The sequence below is a fragment of the Gadus macrocephalus genome, chromosome 23, assembly GCF_031168955.1.
Source record: "Gadus macrocephalus chromosome 23, ASM3116895v1".
Classification (NCBI taxonomy): Eukaryota; Metazoa; Chordata; class Actinopteri; order Gadiformes; family Gadidae; genus Gadus; species Gadus macrocephalus.
The window spans coordinates 15194780-15213355 of record NC_082404.1 but is presented as its reverse complement, the minus strand read 5'-3'; the positions used below and the strand labels follow the sequence as shown (position 1 = coordinate 15213355).

The 18576-nt window shown below is 51.8% G+C and overlaps 1 protein-coding gene across 4 annotated transcripts; it reads left to right on the top strand.

Moving 5' to 3' along the window:
* The first annotated feature begins 179 nt into the window (after positions 1–179).
* Positions 180–18302, top strand: LOC132452965 (sickle tail protein-like). 4 transcript variants are annotated; one of them, XM_060045801.1, is made up of 15 exons: positions 180–1245; positions 1751–1800; positions 3641–3867; positions 4366–4541; positions 7383–7516; positions 7965–8112; positions 8446–8944; positions 9601–9781; positions 10154–10440; positions 10754–10936; positions 11156–11251; positions 12693–12779; positions 12890–14605; positions 15163–15288; positions 16457–18302. In XM_060045801.1, exons 1-15 carry the CDS (start codon positions 1148–1150, stop codon positions 16994–16996), a joined length of 4548 nt encoding a protein of 1515 aa, XP_059901784.1. In that variant the 5' UTR covers positions 180–1147; the 3' UTR covers positions 16997–18302. The 4 variants fall into 4 exon arrangements, 3 of the variants coding, with proteins under 3 accessions (XP_059901784.1, XP_059901783.1, XP_059901782.1); XR_009524542.1 differs by lacking the exon at positions 180–1245 and having other exon boundaries at positions 1327–1800; positions 15163–15656; positions 16457–16594; XM_060045800.1 differs by lacking the exon at positions 180–1245 and having other exon boundaries at positions 1327–1800; positions 12696–12779.
* Positions 18303–18576: the final 274 nt, after the last annotated feature.

Sequence of the window (18576 nt, the reverse complement as noted above, 5' to 3'; positions counted from 1 at the left end):
GGAGGTGCTGCATGCTCCCTGGAGGACTAACCCCTCATCACACCACCCTGTCTTCCCATCATAGCAGTACCTGTCTGTCTCTCTGAGCTGTCTCACCTCATCAACACCCGGCCACATGATGCATGGTTTTGGGCATGTGTGTCATGTGTGTGTGTGTGTGTGTGTGTGTGTGTGTGTGTGTGTGTGGTGTGTGTGTGTGTGTGTGTGTGTGTGTTTGTGTGACTGAGTGTGTGTGTGTGTCTGTGTGCGAGTGTGTGTAGGGTATTAATCCAAAAGCTGAGGAGTCAGAGCTGATCAACCAGTAAGGTTATCCTGGGTTCATCTCACTTTAACCTCCAATCCACCAGCCGTGGAAGCTGATTGGCCACGAATCCCTCCTTTCATGTTAGCTTTGCTAGTCCCACCGGTGAGCACATAAACGCAGGAAGCTAGCGGTTAGCTCGCGGTTAGCCTGCGGTTGGTTTTATTAGAACTGAGGTCGGGACCTCGGATCCACCTTCTCACGGAAACCAAGAACTAAAAATATGTTTCTCTGGTCTGAAACCAAGACCTTCGAGTCGATCTCAAACTGAACCGACAGGTTAACCAGAATGCCAGGGGTGAAATAGGAGAACTTATTTGCGGTGCGTTGTTGACGTACGTATCTGAGCTTTGATGCCTAATGCTGAGATCAACACCACAATTCTTGCCTTCCATTCTGTTGTTGAACAAGTGACGATAGCTCACCGCTCACCATACTTCCTGCTGCCTGCATTCAGACATCAAACGTGCACTGATTTGTTGTGTCCTCACTCTGTACCCTTCACAATTCACTATTGTGGGAATAAAGCTTAATGCGAGTTCCAGTCCCCACGAGGTCAGCGGGCCCAGACCCAGGATTATTTTGATGGGAGGCCGATCCCCTGAGAACAGGCCGACCCGTGCTTCTATTTATAAACTACAGTGGAAAAATAGTTTTCCTGCTCAGTAGAAACTTCTCCCAAGTAACAAGTCGATATCTGGCCGGACGCCCGAGCCATTCATCCGGCATTACGAGCGAACAGGGATCGATTGGGAACGGGAATGAGAGTGTCTGGAACGTGCTCTGTGCTCCGCTGTTAATGCCCCCAGTGTGTGAAAACTTTCTGCTGTTTTCTGCAGAGAGCGAATGAAGGCTATGGAACAACAGATTGCCAGCTTGACTGGTCTTGTTCAGCATGCACTTTTAAAGGGGCCAAACTCAGGTAGCACCAAAGAAACAACCAGGTAAGCAACAGGATGAAACCCAGGCATCACGCGGTGCTGGGTTTTATTCAGTGGAAGCATCGCAGAATGCTGGTCCGTGTGATGGACGTTACGTGAGGAGGAGGAGGAGAGGAAATGGAGAGCTAATCAGATAGATGGATGAGAGTTGTTTCTCCTCCAGGTGAACAGATTCCTGCCCTAGTTTATCTGACTGCATTTCCCCCTCGCTACTCTATGAGCCGCCCGCTCATCATGACGCTAGCACGGCTAATAATGCTAGCCATGCTAAAAGCATTGTCACAACGACACAACCGGAACGAAACAAATGTTTTGACTCAATAACAATATTCCAAACACAAACACACTAACATCTGAGGCTTTTTAACATCATTCTAACGGTTTGTGTTTGTATGTCTCATCGACGCCGGTTTATTTTACTAATACTGCTAATCACTAAACCACAATCTGTTCCTCTCTGTGATTGGTCCTTTAATCAGGAATTTAACACAGTCATCTCTGTCCTCAGCGAGAGACCTTCCATGTCCTCATCTCCAGCCCAGAGCATCAACAGCACAGGTGATTCACTCATTCACACTCTCATACACCAGTTAGTCACTCATTCATTATCACATATACAGTACCAGTAAGTTAGTCACACATTCATGCTCTCGTATACCAGTTAGTCACTCATTCATGCTCTTATACACCAGTGAGTCATTCATTCATGCTCTCATATACCAGTTAGTCAATCATTCATGCGTTCATATACCAGTTAGTCAATCATTCATGCGTTCATGTACCAGTTATTCACGCATCATGCTCATAAATACCAGGTAGGTCACTCAATAATTATCTAGAGTACCAGGTTAGACTAGCATTCAGGCTTTTAGGTGCTAAAATAACACATTCACACACATGCTTGCACACACCAACATACACACACAAAGACACAAAACACACACATGCTTGCACGCACACACACACACACACACACACACACACACACACACACACACACACACACACACACACACACACACACACACACACACACACACACACTAAACACACACACCAAACACAAAGACACATGCTTGCACAAAGAATACTAAAAGAACACACACACACCCCTGAAACACACACACACACACACACACACACACACACACACACACACACACACACACACACACACACACACACACACACACACACACACACACACACACACACACACACACTCTGAAGGTCATACTGTGGTTCAGAGTGAGGATCAGACTGGAGGTGAAGATCCGGTCTGGTCAGCCTTCAAGAAACACTCAGCAGACCGTATGGGGACGTTATCATGGACTCATGAGGACATTGTGGAACTTTTAATGACCTCATGTGAAATTATGAGGATATAGTGAGACATGAGCTTATAAATTGGGAAAGAAAGTTATGGGACATTATGAGACGGTTACGGGGAGGTAATGAGAACACGATGAGGACGAAGGTAAACATTCAGGGCGTTTCTCTCGCTCGGGTATATTCACAACATTCCTTCGGCTTTTGTCGGGCCTGAGGCGGACACACCTTGTTTAATAGACTTTCAATGTTTAGCGTCCCTGAACATCACATGGTTGACAGAATACACAAAAACGAATAAAACTCTTAACGGCAATGAAACTACAACGATAAATACACCCAACCGTAAACAGAAGAGTACTTCATTAAACTATATATTGTCAAATGCACGCCAGGCCTTCCATCCAAGCTCTCGGCTGTCGTGCATTACTCAGCTGGATGTGATGAACCTGAGCCGGGGCGTCTGCGTGTGCAGCCAGCCCACTCCGACGTCTCCGTCCCGGCCTTTATTTACTGCCTCTGCTCCCGGTCGTCACTCCCCACTGCACACCCGGGGCCAGCAGTACACCGCCCCGTTTCCATGGTTTCCGCTCGCTGCGGTTCAGCCCTGCAAGAAACCCAACGCCGGAGGAAATTTTAAAGGGACATTAAATCACCTGTAGCCGAGAGGCCTCTGAGCGTTCACGCCCCACTGCACCCTGGGTAATCTGTCCCGGCTGCTGGCGGACGGGCGAACGGCCGGAACACGACGGCTTCATAACCGACACAGCCTTGCGTTAATAATACATTAACATGCAATAACGGGTTATTTTTCCCCTGCGTAATTCAATGCCGGAAAAGTTTAAATAAATGAAAAGGGAGTAAGATGGCAGAGAGGGACAGAGGGCTGTTACAGTGTTTAATGAGGTGTTGGTGTGGTTGGTGTCGCTGGGGCGCCTTGGGTCGACGCCCTCCACAGAAAGGGCTCTGTGAAGCTGGATTGATTGATTGATTGATTGATTGATTGATGGATTGGGGTGATGGACACCTGTAGAGTCTCACGTTGACCGGCTCCCGAATCCTGTCCCAGTCTCAGGTGGATCTCCGGTGCTCAGTGTTAGGAACGCTCCGGTCCAGTTTGATCCGGCCCTTGGTCTGAGGAGCGCCCCGGTCCAGTCTGATCTGGTCCCGGGTCAGAGGAAGGCCCCGGTCCAGGCAGCGGAGAAGAGCTGGCGCCCCCTGCAGGTCAACCTGAAGAGCTTCAGGAAGAACATCTCAGACCTGAGAGTCCAACTGCAGCAGATGAGACAGCAACAGGTAAGACCCGGAACCTTGACCGACCGGAACACTGGATTCAGCTCCAGAATACTTAAGTATTCCTCTAGCAATCTGCTCAATATGCAAAGGACTGTTATCTCTAAATAGATCAAATAATACTTTCTGGCACTTAATGTACGCACTTATTGTATGTTTTACGTCCTGGCCCTTAAAAATATTACTTAGCATAATGTTGCATTTAACCCTAGCTATCTTTGTTGCATACGGGGAATGGGTTTACCTAGCGATCGTTAGTGCTTGGCACTTGTTTCTATGAACATCCTTACTGTACCGACAGCGATATATCGTTCTTTCTCTTTCTTCTGACAAACGTACTTATTGTATGTCGCTTCGGATAAAAGTGTCTGCTAAATGAACTCAATGTTAGCGTAATAAAGATAGCAGTGCAGTAGGTGTAAGCCGGGGCAGACCCCCGGGACACCCCAGGGTGTGTCCTGCGATGTGAGGTTGATAACCCCACTGCGTGGCGGTCCTCAGCTTCAGAACCAGGAGGAGCTGAGGCAGCAGCTGAAGTGGGCGGAGCAGGAAGTGGGGGCGAAGCTGGCTGAGGCCCTGCGGCGGGCGGACGAGCCGGCCCACAGACAGCGCACCCTGGTGGAGGAGGACCGGCTAAAGTACCTGGGCCTAGAGCAGGACGTCCTGTCCCAGCTGGGGTGAGACCGCCTCACACGCCACGGCCCCTTCTGGTGTTGGATATATTTAGAATGTAATTCACCCCCGATGCAGTGGGGTCGTTTCCTGGTGAACAGCACCTGAACCACTGCAGTAAGGTCTTGTTCTGGTGAACAGCACCTGAACTACTACAGTAAGGTCCTGGTGAACAGCACCTAACCACTGCAGTAAAGTCTTGGTAAACAGCACCTGACTACTGCAGTAAGGTCTTGGTGAACAGCACCTGAGCAACTGCATTAAGGTCCTGTTCTGGTGAACAGCACCTGACTACTGCAGTACGGTTGTGTCCTGGTGAACAGCACCTGACCACTGCAGTAAGGTCCTGGTGAACAGCACCTGACTACTGCAGTAAGGTCCTGGTGAACAACACCTGACCACTGCAGTAAGGTCCTGGTGAACAGCACCTGACCACTGCAGTAAGGTCCTGGTGAACAGCACCTGACCACTGCAGTAAGGTCCTGGTGAACAGCACCTGACCACTGCAGTAAGGTCCTGGTGAACAGCACCTGACCACTGCAGTAAGGTCCTGGTGAACAGCACCTGACCACTGCAGTAAGGTCCTGGTGAACAGCACCTGACCACTGCAGTAAGGTCCTGGTGAACAGCACCACTGCAGGAAAGTCCTGTCCTGGTGAACAGCACCACTGCAGGAACGTCCTGTCCTGGTGAACAGCACATGTACCAGTGCAGTACGGCCCTGTCCTGGTGAACAGCCAGGCTGTGCAGTGTGTCGTGCCTCCACACCCACACGGCCTTGGGGGCCAACGCCCTCCCAGCGTGGAGAGACAGGTTTTAACAGGAGCACCTCGCCCCAGTCTGCTCCATCTTAACTCCTCACGGACGGTGGCGGGGATCCATTTTGATGTTATCCGTGATTAATGAGGAAGTCAAGGATTTGACTTCCACAGAGGGAGGGAGGGAGGGGAGAGAGAAGGGGTGAGACAGAGAGAGAGAGAGAGAGAGAGAGAGAGAGAGAGAGACAGAGAGAGAGGGAGAGGGAGAGGGAGAGAGAGAGAGAGAGAGAGAGAGAGAGAGAGAGGGAGAGAGAGAGAGAGAGGGAGAGAGAGAGGGAGAGAGAGAGAGAGAGAGAGAGAGAGAGAGAGAGAGAGAGAGAGAGAGAGAGAGAGAGAGATGCAAGGATAGACAGCGAGAGGGGAGGGAGAGGGAGTAGCTAAGATTCACAGCAGAAGAGGAAAGGAGTGAGGGAGAGAAACAGGGTAACAAGAGGAAGGTGGGGGAGAGAGAGGGGAGGGGGGAGAGAAAAGAGGAGAAGAGAGAGGGGAGGAGGGGAGAGAAGGGAGAAGGAGGGGAGATAAAGGATGAGAGAGAGAGGAGAAAGGGAGGGAAAGAAGGAGGAAAGAGGAGAAGAGAGGGGAGGAGGGGAGAGAAAGGAGGAGGAGGAGCGAGAGGGGAGGAAGGGACAGAGGGGAGGAGGAGGGAGGGCAGGAGAGGGTGAGTGCGGGCGGACCTGGCTCAGCGTTGGGGCTGGAAGGTCGCCAGATGTGAGTCAGCAGAACTGCATCCTGACCTCTAAATACGTCCACTTAATTAGAGTCCCTGTGATTTGAGGCCAGCTGAGCGGAGGCGTGAGAATCCCTCCAGTCTTAGGAGTTAGTTTGTTTTTTGGTTAGTGCTTGTGGTTGTTACTTAGTCCGTAAGTTAGTGAGTTAGGTAGTCTTCTCATTGTAAAGGACCTCTGAAGTCTACCCGGTCCCTCCGGTCCTGGAGACACCGGACCCCCGGTCTGTCTCTGGGGGGACTCTGAAAGACCTCCTTGTGGGGCCCAGGACAGGGAGAGACCCTCTGGGTCCTGGGGGACGATCTCTCACTCTGACCGCCCTGGGTCCTCGGACGATTATCTGACACTCAGACCACCCTGGGTCCTGGGGGAGGACTATCTCTCACTCAGACCCTTAGGTCCTGGGACGACTATCTCACACTCGGATCACCATGGGTCCCAGAACTGCTTGGCTCCTCTGTCATTAACACAATGTCAGCAAGCCTCGACCTCACATCACACCGCCAGAAGGGACATAACTGTGGGTTAGGGAAGGGTTCCAATCCCATCTCGTCCCAAAACAGTCCACCACTGTCTCCTCTAAAGACCGCTTATTGATTCAGTGATTTATGATGGACTGTGTCTGTTGGTTCAAGTTCACACTGTCGCTTCCCTCCCCTCTTCCTCTGTGTGGTTGTGATGAGGCAGCGTGTCTGTAACAGAAGTGAGTGTGTTCCGCCCCCTAGTGGTTCATACCGTACATTACAGCCTCTAGGGACTAGTTACTGTTGAAGAGTGACGGTTTTTACCTTCATGTACGCTGAAGAGGAATAAATTACTTCAATCGGTGGAGCATGTTATAATTAAGTCCCAGGTAACCTTGAGACCCGTGGATTTATTCTACTGAGGTTAATGAGAGTTGTGTTTGGAACAGTGTGTTTGGAATAGTGTAAGTTCTAATAGTGAAGGTTTTATAAAGTAGTATGAAAAAGTAGATTGCTAAATGGTAGCGATGTATGTAATAATTAACGTTTTGTTGTGTGTGTGTGCGTGTCTCTGTCTACCTGTGTGTGTGTGTGTGTGTGTGTGTGTGTGTGTGTGTGTCTGTCAACCTGTGTGTGTGTGTGTGTGTGTGTGTGTGTCTGTCTACCTGTGTGTGTGTGTGTGTTTGTGTGTGTCTGTACCTGTGCGTGTGTGTGTCTACCTGTGTGTGTGTGTGTCTATCTACCTGTGTGTGTGTGTGTGTGTGTGTGTGTGTGTGTGTGTGTGTGTGTGTGTGTGTGTGTGTGTGTGTGTGTGTGTGTGTGTGTGTGTGTGTGTGCAGGGACCTGGAGCGGTATGTGGACTCCCTGCAGAGGGACCAGGGGGGTCCGCCCGGGCGGCCGGTGTCCCTGCGGGAGGTGGAGGAGGGGGCCGTGTCCCTGAGGAAGGTGGGGGAGGGGCTGGCCGGACTCAAAGGTAGGACACGCCCTCTTCAGCGTTGCTAGGTTACCAATTGTGTGTGTACATGTAATGTGTCTGTGTGTGTAAGTGTTGTGTGTTTGTGTAATGTGGGTACACTATCTGTGTGTGCGTGTGTGTGTGTGTGTGTGTGTGTGTGTGTGTGTGTGTGTGTGTGTGTGTGTGTGTGTGTTTGTGTGTATTATGTGTGTTTGTGTGTGTGTATGTAACGTGTGTGCACTGTGTGTGTGTTTGTGTGTGTGTGTGTGTGTGTGTGTGTGTGTGTGTGTGTGTGTGTGTGTGTGTGTGTGTGTGTGTGTGTGTGTTTTGTGGGTACACTGTTTGTGTGTGTGTTTAATGTGTGTACTGTGTGTAACGTGTGTGTGTGTGTACTGTGTGTAAGGTGTGTACTGTGTGTAAGGTGTGTATGTAACGTGTGTACTGTGTGTACTGTGTGTGTCCTCAGGCGAGTTCCCGGGGCTGCAGGGCAGCATGCGGACGGTGCTGCGGGTGGAGGTGGAGGCGGTGAAGTTCCTGAAGGAGGAGCCGCACAAACTGGACAGCATGCTGAAGAGAGTGAGGAGCCTGACGGAGACACTGAGCTCTCTGAGGAGGTGAGAGGAGGGGAAGGGGGGGAGGGAGGATGGAGAGGGGGGAGGGGCGGGGGAGGGAGGAGCCTGACGGAGACACTGAGCTCTCTGAGGAGGTGAGAGGAGGGGAAGGGGGGGAGGGAGGATGGAGAGGGGGGAGGGGCGGGGGAGGGAGGAGCCTGACGGAGACACTGAGCGCCCTGAGGAGGTGAGAGGAGAGGAGGGGAGGGAGGGGAGGGAGGGGAGCGAGGGGAGAGGAGGAGCAGGAGGAGGAGAGGAGTGGTTGAGTTGGGACTCTAAATGAGGTCTTCTGAATTGAAGTGAGTTACTAATGTCTGACTCCCCTTCTCCCTGCAGGTACGCTACCGAAGTCTCCGCCCACAGCGCCGTGAGACCGGCCCCTGGGGGCCCCACCTCCACCCTCACCACCTCCTCCACCACCACCACCACCTCCTCCACCAGCACCACCCTGCTGGCAGAGCCCCCCAGAGAGCCCCCCAGGGAGTCCCCCTGCCTCGCCGCCTCGTCCGGCCAGACGGAGGCGGAGGCGGCCCCCCTCCCGGCGCCGCGCCCCCCGGTGAAGCCCCCCTCCTCCCTCATGGTGGTCCAGCACGCGCAGAGCTCCCCGGTCCTCATCCAGCACAGCCAGACCTCCGGCAGCCCGCAGGGGGTCCCGGCCGACGCCCCGGGCCCCCTGACCCCCAAGGCCAGGGCCCCGGAGCCGGCCAGGAAGCCCCCCGGCGGCGGCGGCGGCGGCGGCGGCCTGCTGAACAACGGGTCGGGGACCAGGCAGGACATCATCGAGGAGCTGCAGACCAGCCAGGGGAGGGGCAGAAGCCGCGCCCTGTCCATCGAGGTACGCCCCTCGTCATCGTAGACCCCCCATGGGACCACTTAGGCCCAATCCCATTTCTACCCCTTACCCCTTCCCCCTTCCCCCTTCCCCTTACCCCTTCCCCTTCCCCCTTCCCCTTACCCCTTCCCCCTTCCCCTTACCCCTTCCCCTTACCCCTTACCCCTTACCCTTACCCCTTCAAAACAAGGGGCAGGGGTAAGGGGAAGGGGTAAGGGGTAGAAATGGGATTGGGCCTTAGAGTCATGTCTGGTCCATTTAATGGTGAATGGTAAATGGACTGCATTTATACAGCGCTTTTTCTACTCAAAGCGCTGTACAATACTGGCTAACATTCACCCCTTCATGCACACATTCACACACCGACGGCGGAGTCAGACACGCAAGGCGACAGCCAGCTCGACAGGAGCAGTCAGGGTGAGGCGTCGTGCTCAGGGACACCTCGACACTCACTTAAGAGGAGCTGGGGATCGAACTAGCAACCTTCCGCTTACCCGCTCTACCTCCTGAGCCACCTGCCGTCCAAAAGAAAGTTGAACTTATGCATGCAGCCATAATATGTTCCGACTCTCCTCTCTCTGCTCTCTCCCTCCCTCCTCCCCACTGTCTCCTCCTCCCGCTCCTGTCTCCCCCCTCACCTCCCCCCTCCTCTCCTGCAGGCAGCGGAGAAGGAGTGGGAGGAGCGGAGGCAGAACATGGGTCAGTACGACGGGAAGGAGTTTGAGAAGCTGCTGCAGGAGGCGGAGGCCACCATGATGAAGGGCGCGCCCGTCTCCCCCACGGCCTCTGCTGGGGGGGAGGAGCCAGGACACCCGGCCAGCCCTGCGACCACGCCTACAGGTACAGGTTCACACCGCCACCACCAGGGGGTCCGGGCCGCGGTCACAACAGGTCGACTCATTCAGGAGAATCACAGACTTGTGTCTGATAAGCGTTTCATTAAAGTTCTGACCCACCTCCCCCAGGAAAGGATGATTTGGTGTAACTCTCTGACCTTCTGGTTCGTGCACAGAATTAATGAACGAATGATTGAATGAATGGTGTTTACACGAAGATTCATTCATCATTCATGACGATTCAATCATTCATTCATTCATTCATTCATTCATTCATTCATTCATTCATAATGTCAAAGCCTTAACCAGGTAACAGTGGTTTATCAGCGTGGACGTTAACCTACTGGTGGACCCCTCAATCTGTGATTTCTTAAAGACCCCAAGCCAGACGGGGCCGCCGAGAAGCAGCCCCGCCCTGGACCCGAGAGGAACGACCGGCCCTCCAGACCCGCGGTCCTGGAGAGACCCTCCAAGACTCCCGGCCCTATACCCGCTCACCCCGCAGAGAAGACCCCAAAGACCGTCTCCGAGAAGGGCTGCAAGTCCCCTCCGCCTCCCCCCCCCAGGAAGACCTACTCCGGGTCCATCCCCGGGTCTGGGTCCGGGCTCACCACCACCCGGTCCGGGGAGGTGGTCTTCACCAGCAAGAGGTCCTCGGGTCAGGTGAGTGTAGCCCTCCCGTCAGGCCCTGCCTCTGGGGAAACACGGCTATATATGGTGGTAGCTTCTGATTAGTGTCGCGACGCAGTCTTAAGCACTTACACACTCATTGTATGTTGTACGTCCAGGCACTTAAAAATAGTACTTAGCATTGTGTAGCGTCTTATCCTAGCTATCTCTGTTGTGTACGGGGAATGGGTTAACCTGTGAATGCTTGCTGCAGGTGATTGTGTAGTAAATTGTAACCGTCAAATAATGATTTTAATGATGATTATATTAATAATAAAAATAATTTCTTGGTCATCCATGTTTTTAGGAGGAAGAGGAAGATGCCCCTCCTCCTCCTTCCCCCAAAAGTACACCTTTCAAGGTGTCACCTGTGGCCACACCCACTCCCGTGCTGGCCGACGCCCCACCCAAGACAGCCACTCCTCCTCCCCATCCAGAGCCAATCACAGAAGGGGAGGATGATGGGGAAAATATCATGGCAGAACTACAGGTAACACCCACACACACACACACACACACACACACACACACACACACACACACACACACACACACACACACACACACACACACACGCACACACTGACACACACACACACACACACACACACAGTGTTGCATGTTGATATCTTCTCTCTGTTGTGGTCAGTGAAGGAGCCTCCTATTAAAGCTCCTCTTCCCTCGTGTCCTGGCTCCTCCCCCTTCCCAGGTGTTCCAGAAGTGTCCTGTAGGGGGCGTACTTGTTGAGCCTCAGGTCAAAGAGCTCAGAGCTGGGGCCCTCCCGGCCCTCAAAGAGAAAACAAAGGTAAAGATGATGTGTCGTCGTTTAGCCGACCAGCTTACCACCTGCCCACGCTAAACTGACACACAGGTGAAACACCTGATGGCTGTCCCCTAACACATACTCACCTGGACACACCTGTTACCCTGTGCACATGTGTACACCTGATGGCTGTGACTTAACACCTGTTCATCTGTACAAACCTGTTCACCTGGACACATCTGTTCACCTGTACACACCTGCACACCTGATGGCTGTTACCTAACACCTGTTCACCTGATGGCTGTAACCTAACCCCTGTTCACCTGTACTCACCTGTACACCTGCTGTGACCTTCGTTGGGCTCCAAATAATCCTGTGACCCCCACCAGATCCTCTCCCCCCCCCTGCCTTCCCTCCTCCTCTCCTCTCTCAAATCTGTTGGGTGTATGGGTCCACTATTAGTCTGGGTATATCCTGGGTATAGCGTGGGTCTAGGTCGAGTCTTGGTTTGGGTCTAGTTTGGGTCTAGTGTGGGGATAGTGTGGGTCTGGGTCTGGCTTGGGGATAAAGTCTGCATCTGATGGCTCCCTGTCTTCTCTCTTCGTCTTTGATTTATGCTGCAGTGTTTTACCATCTCTGATTTCATTTCAATTTGTTTGACCTTCCTCTCGAATCTGAATCAATAAAAGAATCAATGCCGTGTTCTGCAGGCATTTACAATCTGTTTTCTGTGTTTCTTTTCCAAATCCTCCTCGGTCAAAGTAGCCCTGAGCTAGGGGAGTGGTCCTGAGAGACCGCCTGTGGTTGCAGACTCGGTTCAGTAGGGGGCGTTTCCTTTGCATGCCTTTCTCCTTAACCTTCACCCTGCTGTGAGGAGCACGCTTCACACCTCACACCTCTCCGTCAAACTACCACCTCTCACCACCTCACCTTCATAGGCCACGGCGGTGGTCACCCTGGGGCTGGAGATAGGGGAGTCGGTTTCCATATCAACCAAGCAGTACTCTAGCTTTATAGAAAGGGCGAACCTCCAACACATTGGGGGATAATGTAGCTGGTGCTGCGATTGGTTGAAATTTAAACCTATCAGCTTTACCATTCCATTCTAAAGTTCACTTTCTTTGAGATACCTTAAGAACTCTCTTTCTATTTCCTAAATGTTGATAATTTAATTGATGAGTTTATCTTAATTAATTAACTTATCTTAATTGATTCCTAATATAACATTTAATCATGGATAGACTTTACATTATATACATTAGTTAATCCGCTTTCATATTAACATCATCAACATCAACTGTACAGTACTGGAGTTTTGGATGGAACGTTAGCCTAGCATAGAGCTAATATCAAAGATGCTTATGCTAATCCAATTTAGGGCCTCGCAGCTAGTCAGCGCTAACAACAGAGATGCTAATGTTAATCCACATTATGTTAGCGCCCAAGCGGCCGAATAATACTGACCCCTCACACAATGTCCTAGCAGACTTCAGATCCAGCCAAGGAAAAAGAGGATAAAAGTCCGGACACGGATGAAAACGGAAACACCCAATCCCGCCAGAGTCCCGCGGTACGTACAACTTCTCCCCACCGCTATAACCCACCTCTACCGTCCCATCTATTGCAGTTCATTCTGGTCAGGTATGCCGTCTAACCACGGCCTCTGTGTTTTCCCGGCAGGTCATTTACTACGTGACCGGTCAGATCACCAAAGAGCACCCCCCGTCGACCACGCCGGAGGAGTCCACTGAACGCAGCAGAGAGTTCACCTTTCCCCCATCCCAGGTGTCAAATGTCAATGCTAACGACCATTTCCCAAGCCAGCTACCGCAGTCGCAGACTCCACCCAAACCACCACCCAAACCGTCGGCTCGCTCTCCCCCAGTCTCTCCCCCTGCCGTCTCTCCTCCTCCCACCTCTCCACCCTCGAGCTCTCCTCCTCCCATCTCCCCAAAACCCGTGGGGTTGATCGGCTTCAAGCTGCCCAGGAAGCAAATGAAACGCTCCGTGTCCCTGAAGAGCGACCGCGGGGCCGAGGTGGAGAAAGGAAACCTCATCCTCCTCAACCAAATCAACAACGAAAAAAAGTTAAAGTCCTCGGTGGTCCAGGAGACCAACAGTAAGAGTATCATGGTAGAGTCTGTGTCCGCCTCCACTGTGGAAACCCCCAGAGAGCTGCCCACCGTCCCCCTCCCAGAGACGGCCCCGGCTCAGGCATCCGACCGGGCCAGAGATCCACCTAAGGGACGGGATGAGGGGGCAGGTCTGAGCCCAGACCTCCCTGGAGAAGAGGCTCCTCCGCCGCCAGACAACATCGCCTTCATGATCACCAGCAGCAAGGTGCAGGCTCTGTCCTGTGGAGAGTACAAGGAGCTGGTAAACTCCAAGAAGGGCAATGTCCAGACCCTCACGGTGGGCGAGTCCGGAAAGTGGGGCGACCTGACCGGAGGCGAGGACGCGGACGCCACGGGCACGCGCGATTACAGCTTCAACAAGAAGCCGGTGATCATCATCTTCGACGAGCCCATGGACATCCGCTCGGCGTACAAGCGGCTGTCCACCGTCTTTGAGTGCGAGGAGGAGATGGAGAGGATGTTGGGGGAGGAGCGCATCGACGAGGAGAGCGAAGGGTCCGATTCTGATAGGAGTGGTGCTCAGCAGGTTACTGGAGGAGCAGGGAGTGACGTGTCCCTGAAGGCCAGGGGGCAGTCTCTGGCCAACCGAGGGAGCCTGTCCTCCTGCTCCTCCTCCTCTAGCGCTGAGCTGGCGGACGGAGCCGGGAACTCCAACGAGTCCAACGGAGAGGGCAAGCAGGACGGCAAGAAGAAGTTCAGGTTCAAGTTCCCCAAGAAGCAGCTGGCCGCGCTGTCCCAGGCCATCCGCACGGGAAGCAAGTCGGGCAAGAAGACCTTGCAGGTGGTGGTCTATGAGGACGAGGAGGAGACGGACGGCACCGTCCGACAGCACAAGGAGGCCAAGAGGTTTGAGATTCTGCGCACTGACGAAAACCCCGTCCCGGTTTCCACTTCCGTCTCGGTACAACGGGACACCTCGGATTCCTTGCAACGGACCAGCGAGATCCGGAAGAGCACCTACAAGACCCTGGACAGCCTGGAGCAGACCATCAAGCAGCTTGAGACCACCATCAGCGAGATGGGCCCCTGCTCGCCCGATGAGCACAAGGCCGAGGAGAAGATGGGAGAAAAGAAGAGCTCAGAGGGCCTGAAGAGATCCGCTTCTCTGCCCACCTCCAGGATGTCCGGTCCTAAGGTCACCCTACCCCTCAAGAGCTCCCTGCGGAAGAAAAGCAAGCCCCAGCTCCTGCCTCGGCCCGTAGTCGCCCCCACCGCTACCTCCACTCCTGCCCCCAGTTCCCCAGCCAGCGTTAAACAACAGGTCTCTCTCTAGCTCCTCCACCCTCCTAGAAGCTTTGGGTCCTTTCTTCCAATCCTCCAAAATGACCCTCTCTCCGTCACCTAATCGATGAGATTACGCGTTTATTAATCCAATTCTTGGGAGTTTGGAAATGTTGGAAATGTCTCCTTGGGCTCTTCACCTAGTCTGTGTGAGATCATGGTTTCCATGATTGAAGAGTGGCATTTCCCTCCTCTTCCCTCTCATCTTTCCACTGCTCCACTGCTAACCGGGGTCTTCAACCAGTGGGAACGCTCTGTCCTGGGATTGAAGCTGTTACACTGACCGCTCTCTGTGTGCTTTCTTGTCCTCAGCTGCATGAACTGTTTGTAGATTTTATGTTTATGTATTTTGGGTGACGGTTGGAGGGGGTTGCATGTGCTGTCCCTGGTGATATATAAATGGTGTTCTTACTGTTGAACCAACTGGGAATTCACCTGTTTTATACCTTTTTTGTCCTTTCTCTCACCTCCCCATGTGCTGTTTTTGTTTTTCTTTTGTTTATCTCCTGTTTGTGTTTGGTTTGGGTCCTCTTGCAGAGCCTCGTTTCTCCTACTAGTCGGATGCCCGTCCCCTTGTCCACGAAGGCCCGGCAGTCGCCCGGTAACACCGAAAAACCAGCAAAACAACCCAAACTACCGGATGCTCAGAGGCAGTTCCGACAGGTAGTTTTACCCTAGGGCTTCACTACGGGCCACCGGAAACACATTCGCCTGAAGGGTTTTTCAAAATAAGAGCTTGACGTTGACATTAAAGTTTAGGGTTGGGGGTTTTAAGAAAGAAAAACAAAATGGCCACGAGACGCCAGGCGTGGATCTGTTGTTTCCTCCTCTGGAGTCGTCTTGGACTGGAAGGCATGACTCTTTGACTGTTCCATCCCGTAATAATAACACCAATGTATGCTTCTGCATGTCCTCACTGCTCACGGCTTTCACTGTGTTGGCGAATAAAGAACAAAAAAGGAGAGATGGCAAAAAGACGAGTGAGATGTTCCCCCGTCACTCACTGCGTGGTCGCTCCCTTTCCCATCACAGTTGAGTTCCTAAACAGTGTCGCATTCCCCCCCAATCCCCCCCAATGCTTTCTCTGAAGCTAACCAACCTAGCCGCTACGCTCCCCTCCCCACCCACAATGCACTTCCCCTGAGAGACACACTTTACTGCACCGCTACTAAATCTCTCACCGGTATTTTTCCTCTACTAAGAAACCCTCAACAACCAAAACCAGCTGCACCAACAGAACGCTCCTCGAGACTGATCCGTCTGCACCCAGTCTGTCTGTACACTGACCTGTCTGCAACCAGTCTGCCTGCACACTGACCTGTCTGCATCTAACTCTAGCGCCTACTGCTACTCCTAGCTGACTCTATCGGCTAACTCCCTCAATCTCCTAGCTACCTATCTACCAGCTAACTTCCTCTATCTAGTAGTTAACTCTAATTGCTTACTCTACTTGTCGACTCTTTACTAACTAACTCTGTGTACTTGCTAAGGAAACCTAACCACTAGATGGTACACTAGCTAACTCTCTACAAACAGATTCTCTAGCTGTAAACCAGCTAGCAATATGTGTGCAACAGCTTTTGCATCGGTCTGCTTCTCTGTCACCTAACTCTGCTTCCTCTTAACTTGCCTTTGTGTAAAGCGTCTGTCCCTCTGTGTAGCCGACAAGAAGCAAAGCTCTCCGTGTAGTCTCTGTAGTCCTGTCTTAGCCATGTCTCTGTGTCCGTAACCTTAGAGGTCCGTGTTGTCCTGTTGCCTTTGTGTGATACTTGTTGTTTCATTTGATCCTCTGTTGACCACCTCTGTCTGTTCTGGCATCTCTTGTTTGCAGGGTAACGGGAGTGCTAAGCGAGCGGATCATAAAGCGCCCTCCCCTTCTGTCTCTAAAATCCCTGCTTTTTATCCTAGCGCCACTAAAGGCACCCACGCCCCCAACCCGGATGCAACTAACACCAATAACCCTTCCTCCTCTTCTTCCTCCTCCTCCTCTTCCTCCAACAACAAGTCCTCCCTCCCCTCCCCCCACCACCCTCCCCGTTCCAGCTCCTCCTCCTCCTCCCCCTCCTCCTCGCAACTCCCCTCCCTCTCTAACGGAAACCCTAAACTCACTCCTGCTACTCCCTCACAGCACGCCGGTAAAACTCTCTCCCTCTCCTCCCCCCAGACCCAAAACATAAGAGTGCACTCCTACTCCTCTTCATCCTCCTCCTACTCCTCCTCCTCCTCCTCCTCTCCCTCCCCTCTGTCGCCAACCCCCCTGGGTCCGGGCGGGAGGAGCATTCGCACAATACACACGCCCAGCTTCACCAGCTACAGGTCTCACAACGGCTCCAAGTCCTGCATCCCTACCGCAACTAAGGACTCCAACTAGCGCTAGCGCCCTGACGTTAGCCTAGCTCCAGCACTGTAGCGCCAGCTTCGTAGCACCGGCACCATTGCGACAGAACTGTTGCACCCCCCCAACCAACGCGTTAGCTTAGCATTGCTCTAGCGCCAGCTCCATAGCGCTATCCCCATAGTGAAGTAGCACCGTGGCGCTAGCACCGTAGTGTTAGCCTAGAGCTAGCACCGTAGCAACAGCACCATAGCATTAGCCTAGCACTAGCACCATGGAACAAGCATCATTGTATTAGCACCCTAGCCTAGTACCGTAGCATGTTATCCTAGCGTTGCCCCTCCAGCTCCCAGGGCTAGCGGCTAAATTTGCTTTGTTTTGCTATTTTGTTTTTGTTTTGTTTTGTTCTCCATCTTGTTTTTTTAATAGTATTAAGCAACGCACTCTTCCATGCTTTTAGTTCTCACCCCCCAGTGGTGTCCTTGTGCCACTGCAGATGTATTTTCACGTTTTTGTATATTAAGATGAAACCGCTTTTACGAAGCGTTTTAATGCAAGGGGATTCAGAGCTTCACGTCTCCTAGTTGAATCATTTTGTCTGAAGTCTCTCGGGGGTCAGAGCTTTCATGGGGTGGAAAACAATCTTTTTTTTGGAAAAATTAATTTGATGATGTCGTATTGTTGCTGTTCACAGAGACTGTCATGTAGACCTGTGTGTTTTGTTTTTTAAATCAGAAAACTAAATAATCATAGTCATTTTTTTATTTGCCGGACTTTTCCTGTTAAAGCCTTTTTACAAACATAGAGTATGTATCCAGAGCTTTTACTACAGCATTAATGCAATAGTGTTGCAGAACATCTGTCCGTATGCACTGCCGTTTCTTCTCAAGGTGTTTCACTGCATCATGGTCGTCTCCATGGCAGTGAGTCTCTTTGCCAAAGCCGTTGTACAGTGTGGTTAGAAGGCCCGTCTCCACTCCTGGGACTAGATTTGATGTCCACGCCCAGGGCCAAGGCCTGATTTCAGTAGCTTTCTCTAGGAAATGTCTCCTGACATTTATCATTGGTCTAAATGTATACATTACTAAAACACATGACGATAAACTGTTCTACTATGTGTACATAGAAGCTTCTGGTGAGAAATGGAGTAGTTTTGTTAACGTAACAAAGTTTATTTGGATGCACGCATTGCGGGGAACCTTATAGGGGAGAGTTGTAAAGGACTGTTTGCACAGATAGATTTTGTAAATATTTTGTTTTGTAAAGCTGTTATCTCTAAAGCAACATGGCTTTCAACTGTCTCAATAAAGATCTGCATGCTTTGAATGCATTTACATTACCACACCTATCCACGCGTCATTCATTGTGTGTGTGTGTGTGTGTGTGTGTGTGTGTGTGTGTGTGTGTGTGTGTGTGTGTGTGTGTGTGTGTGTGTGTGTGTGTGTGTGTGTGTGTGTGTGTGTGTGTGTGTGTGTGTGCATGCGTATATGTTCAATTATGTTACTCTATTCCATTTGTAATAGCAATAGTTTGATGATGTTGATTATAATCATAATCATGATCGGAAAGGTAAATGTAAAACTGTTCTCCATGGCCATCAGACTATAGACAGATGT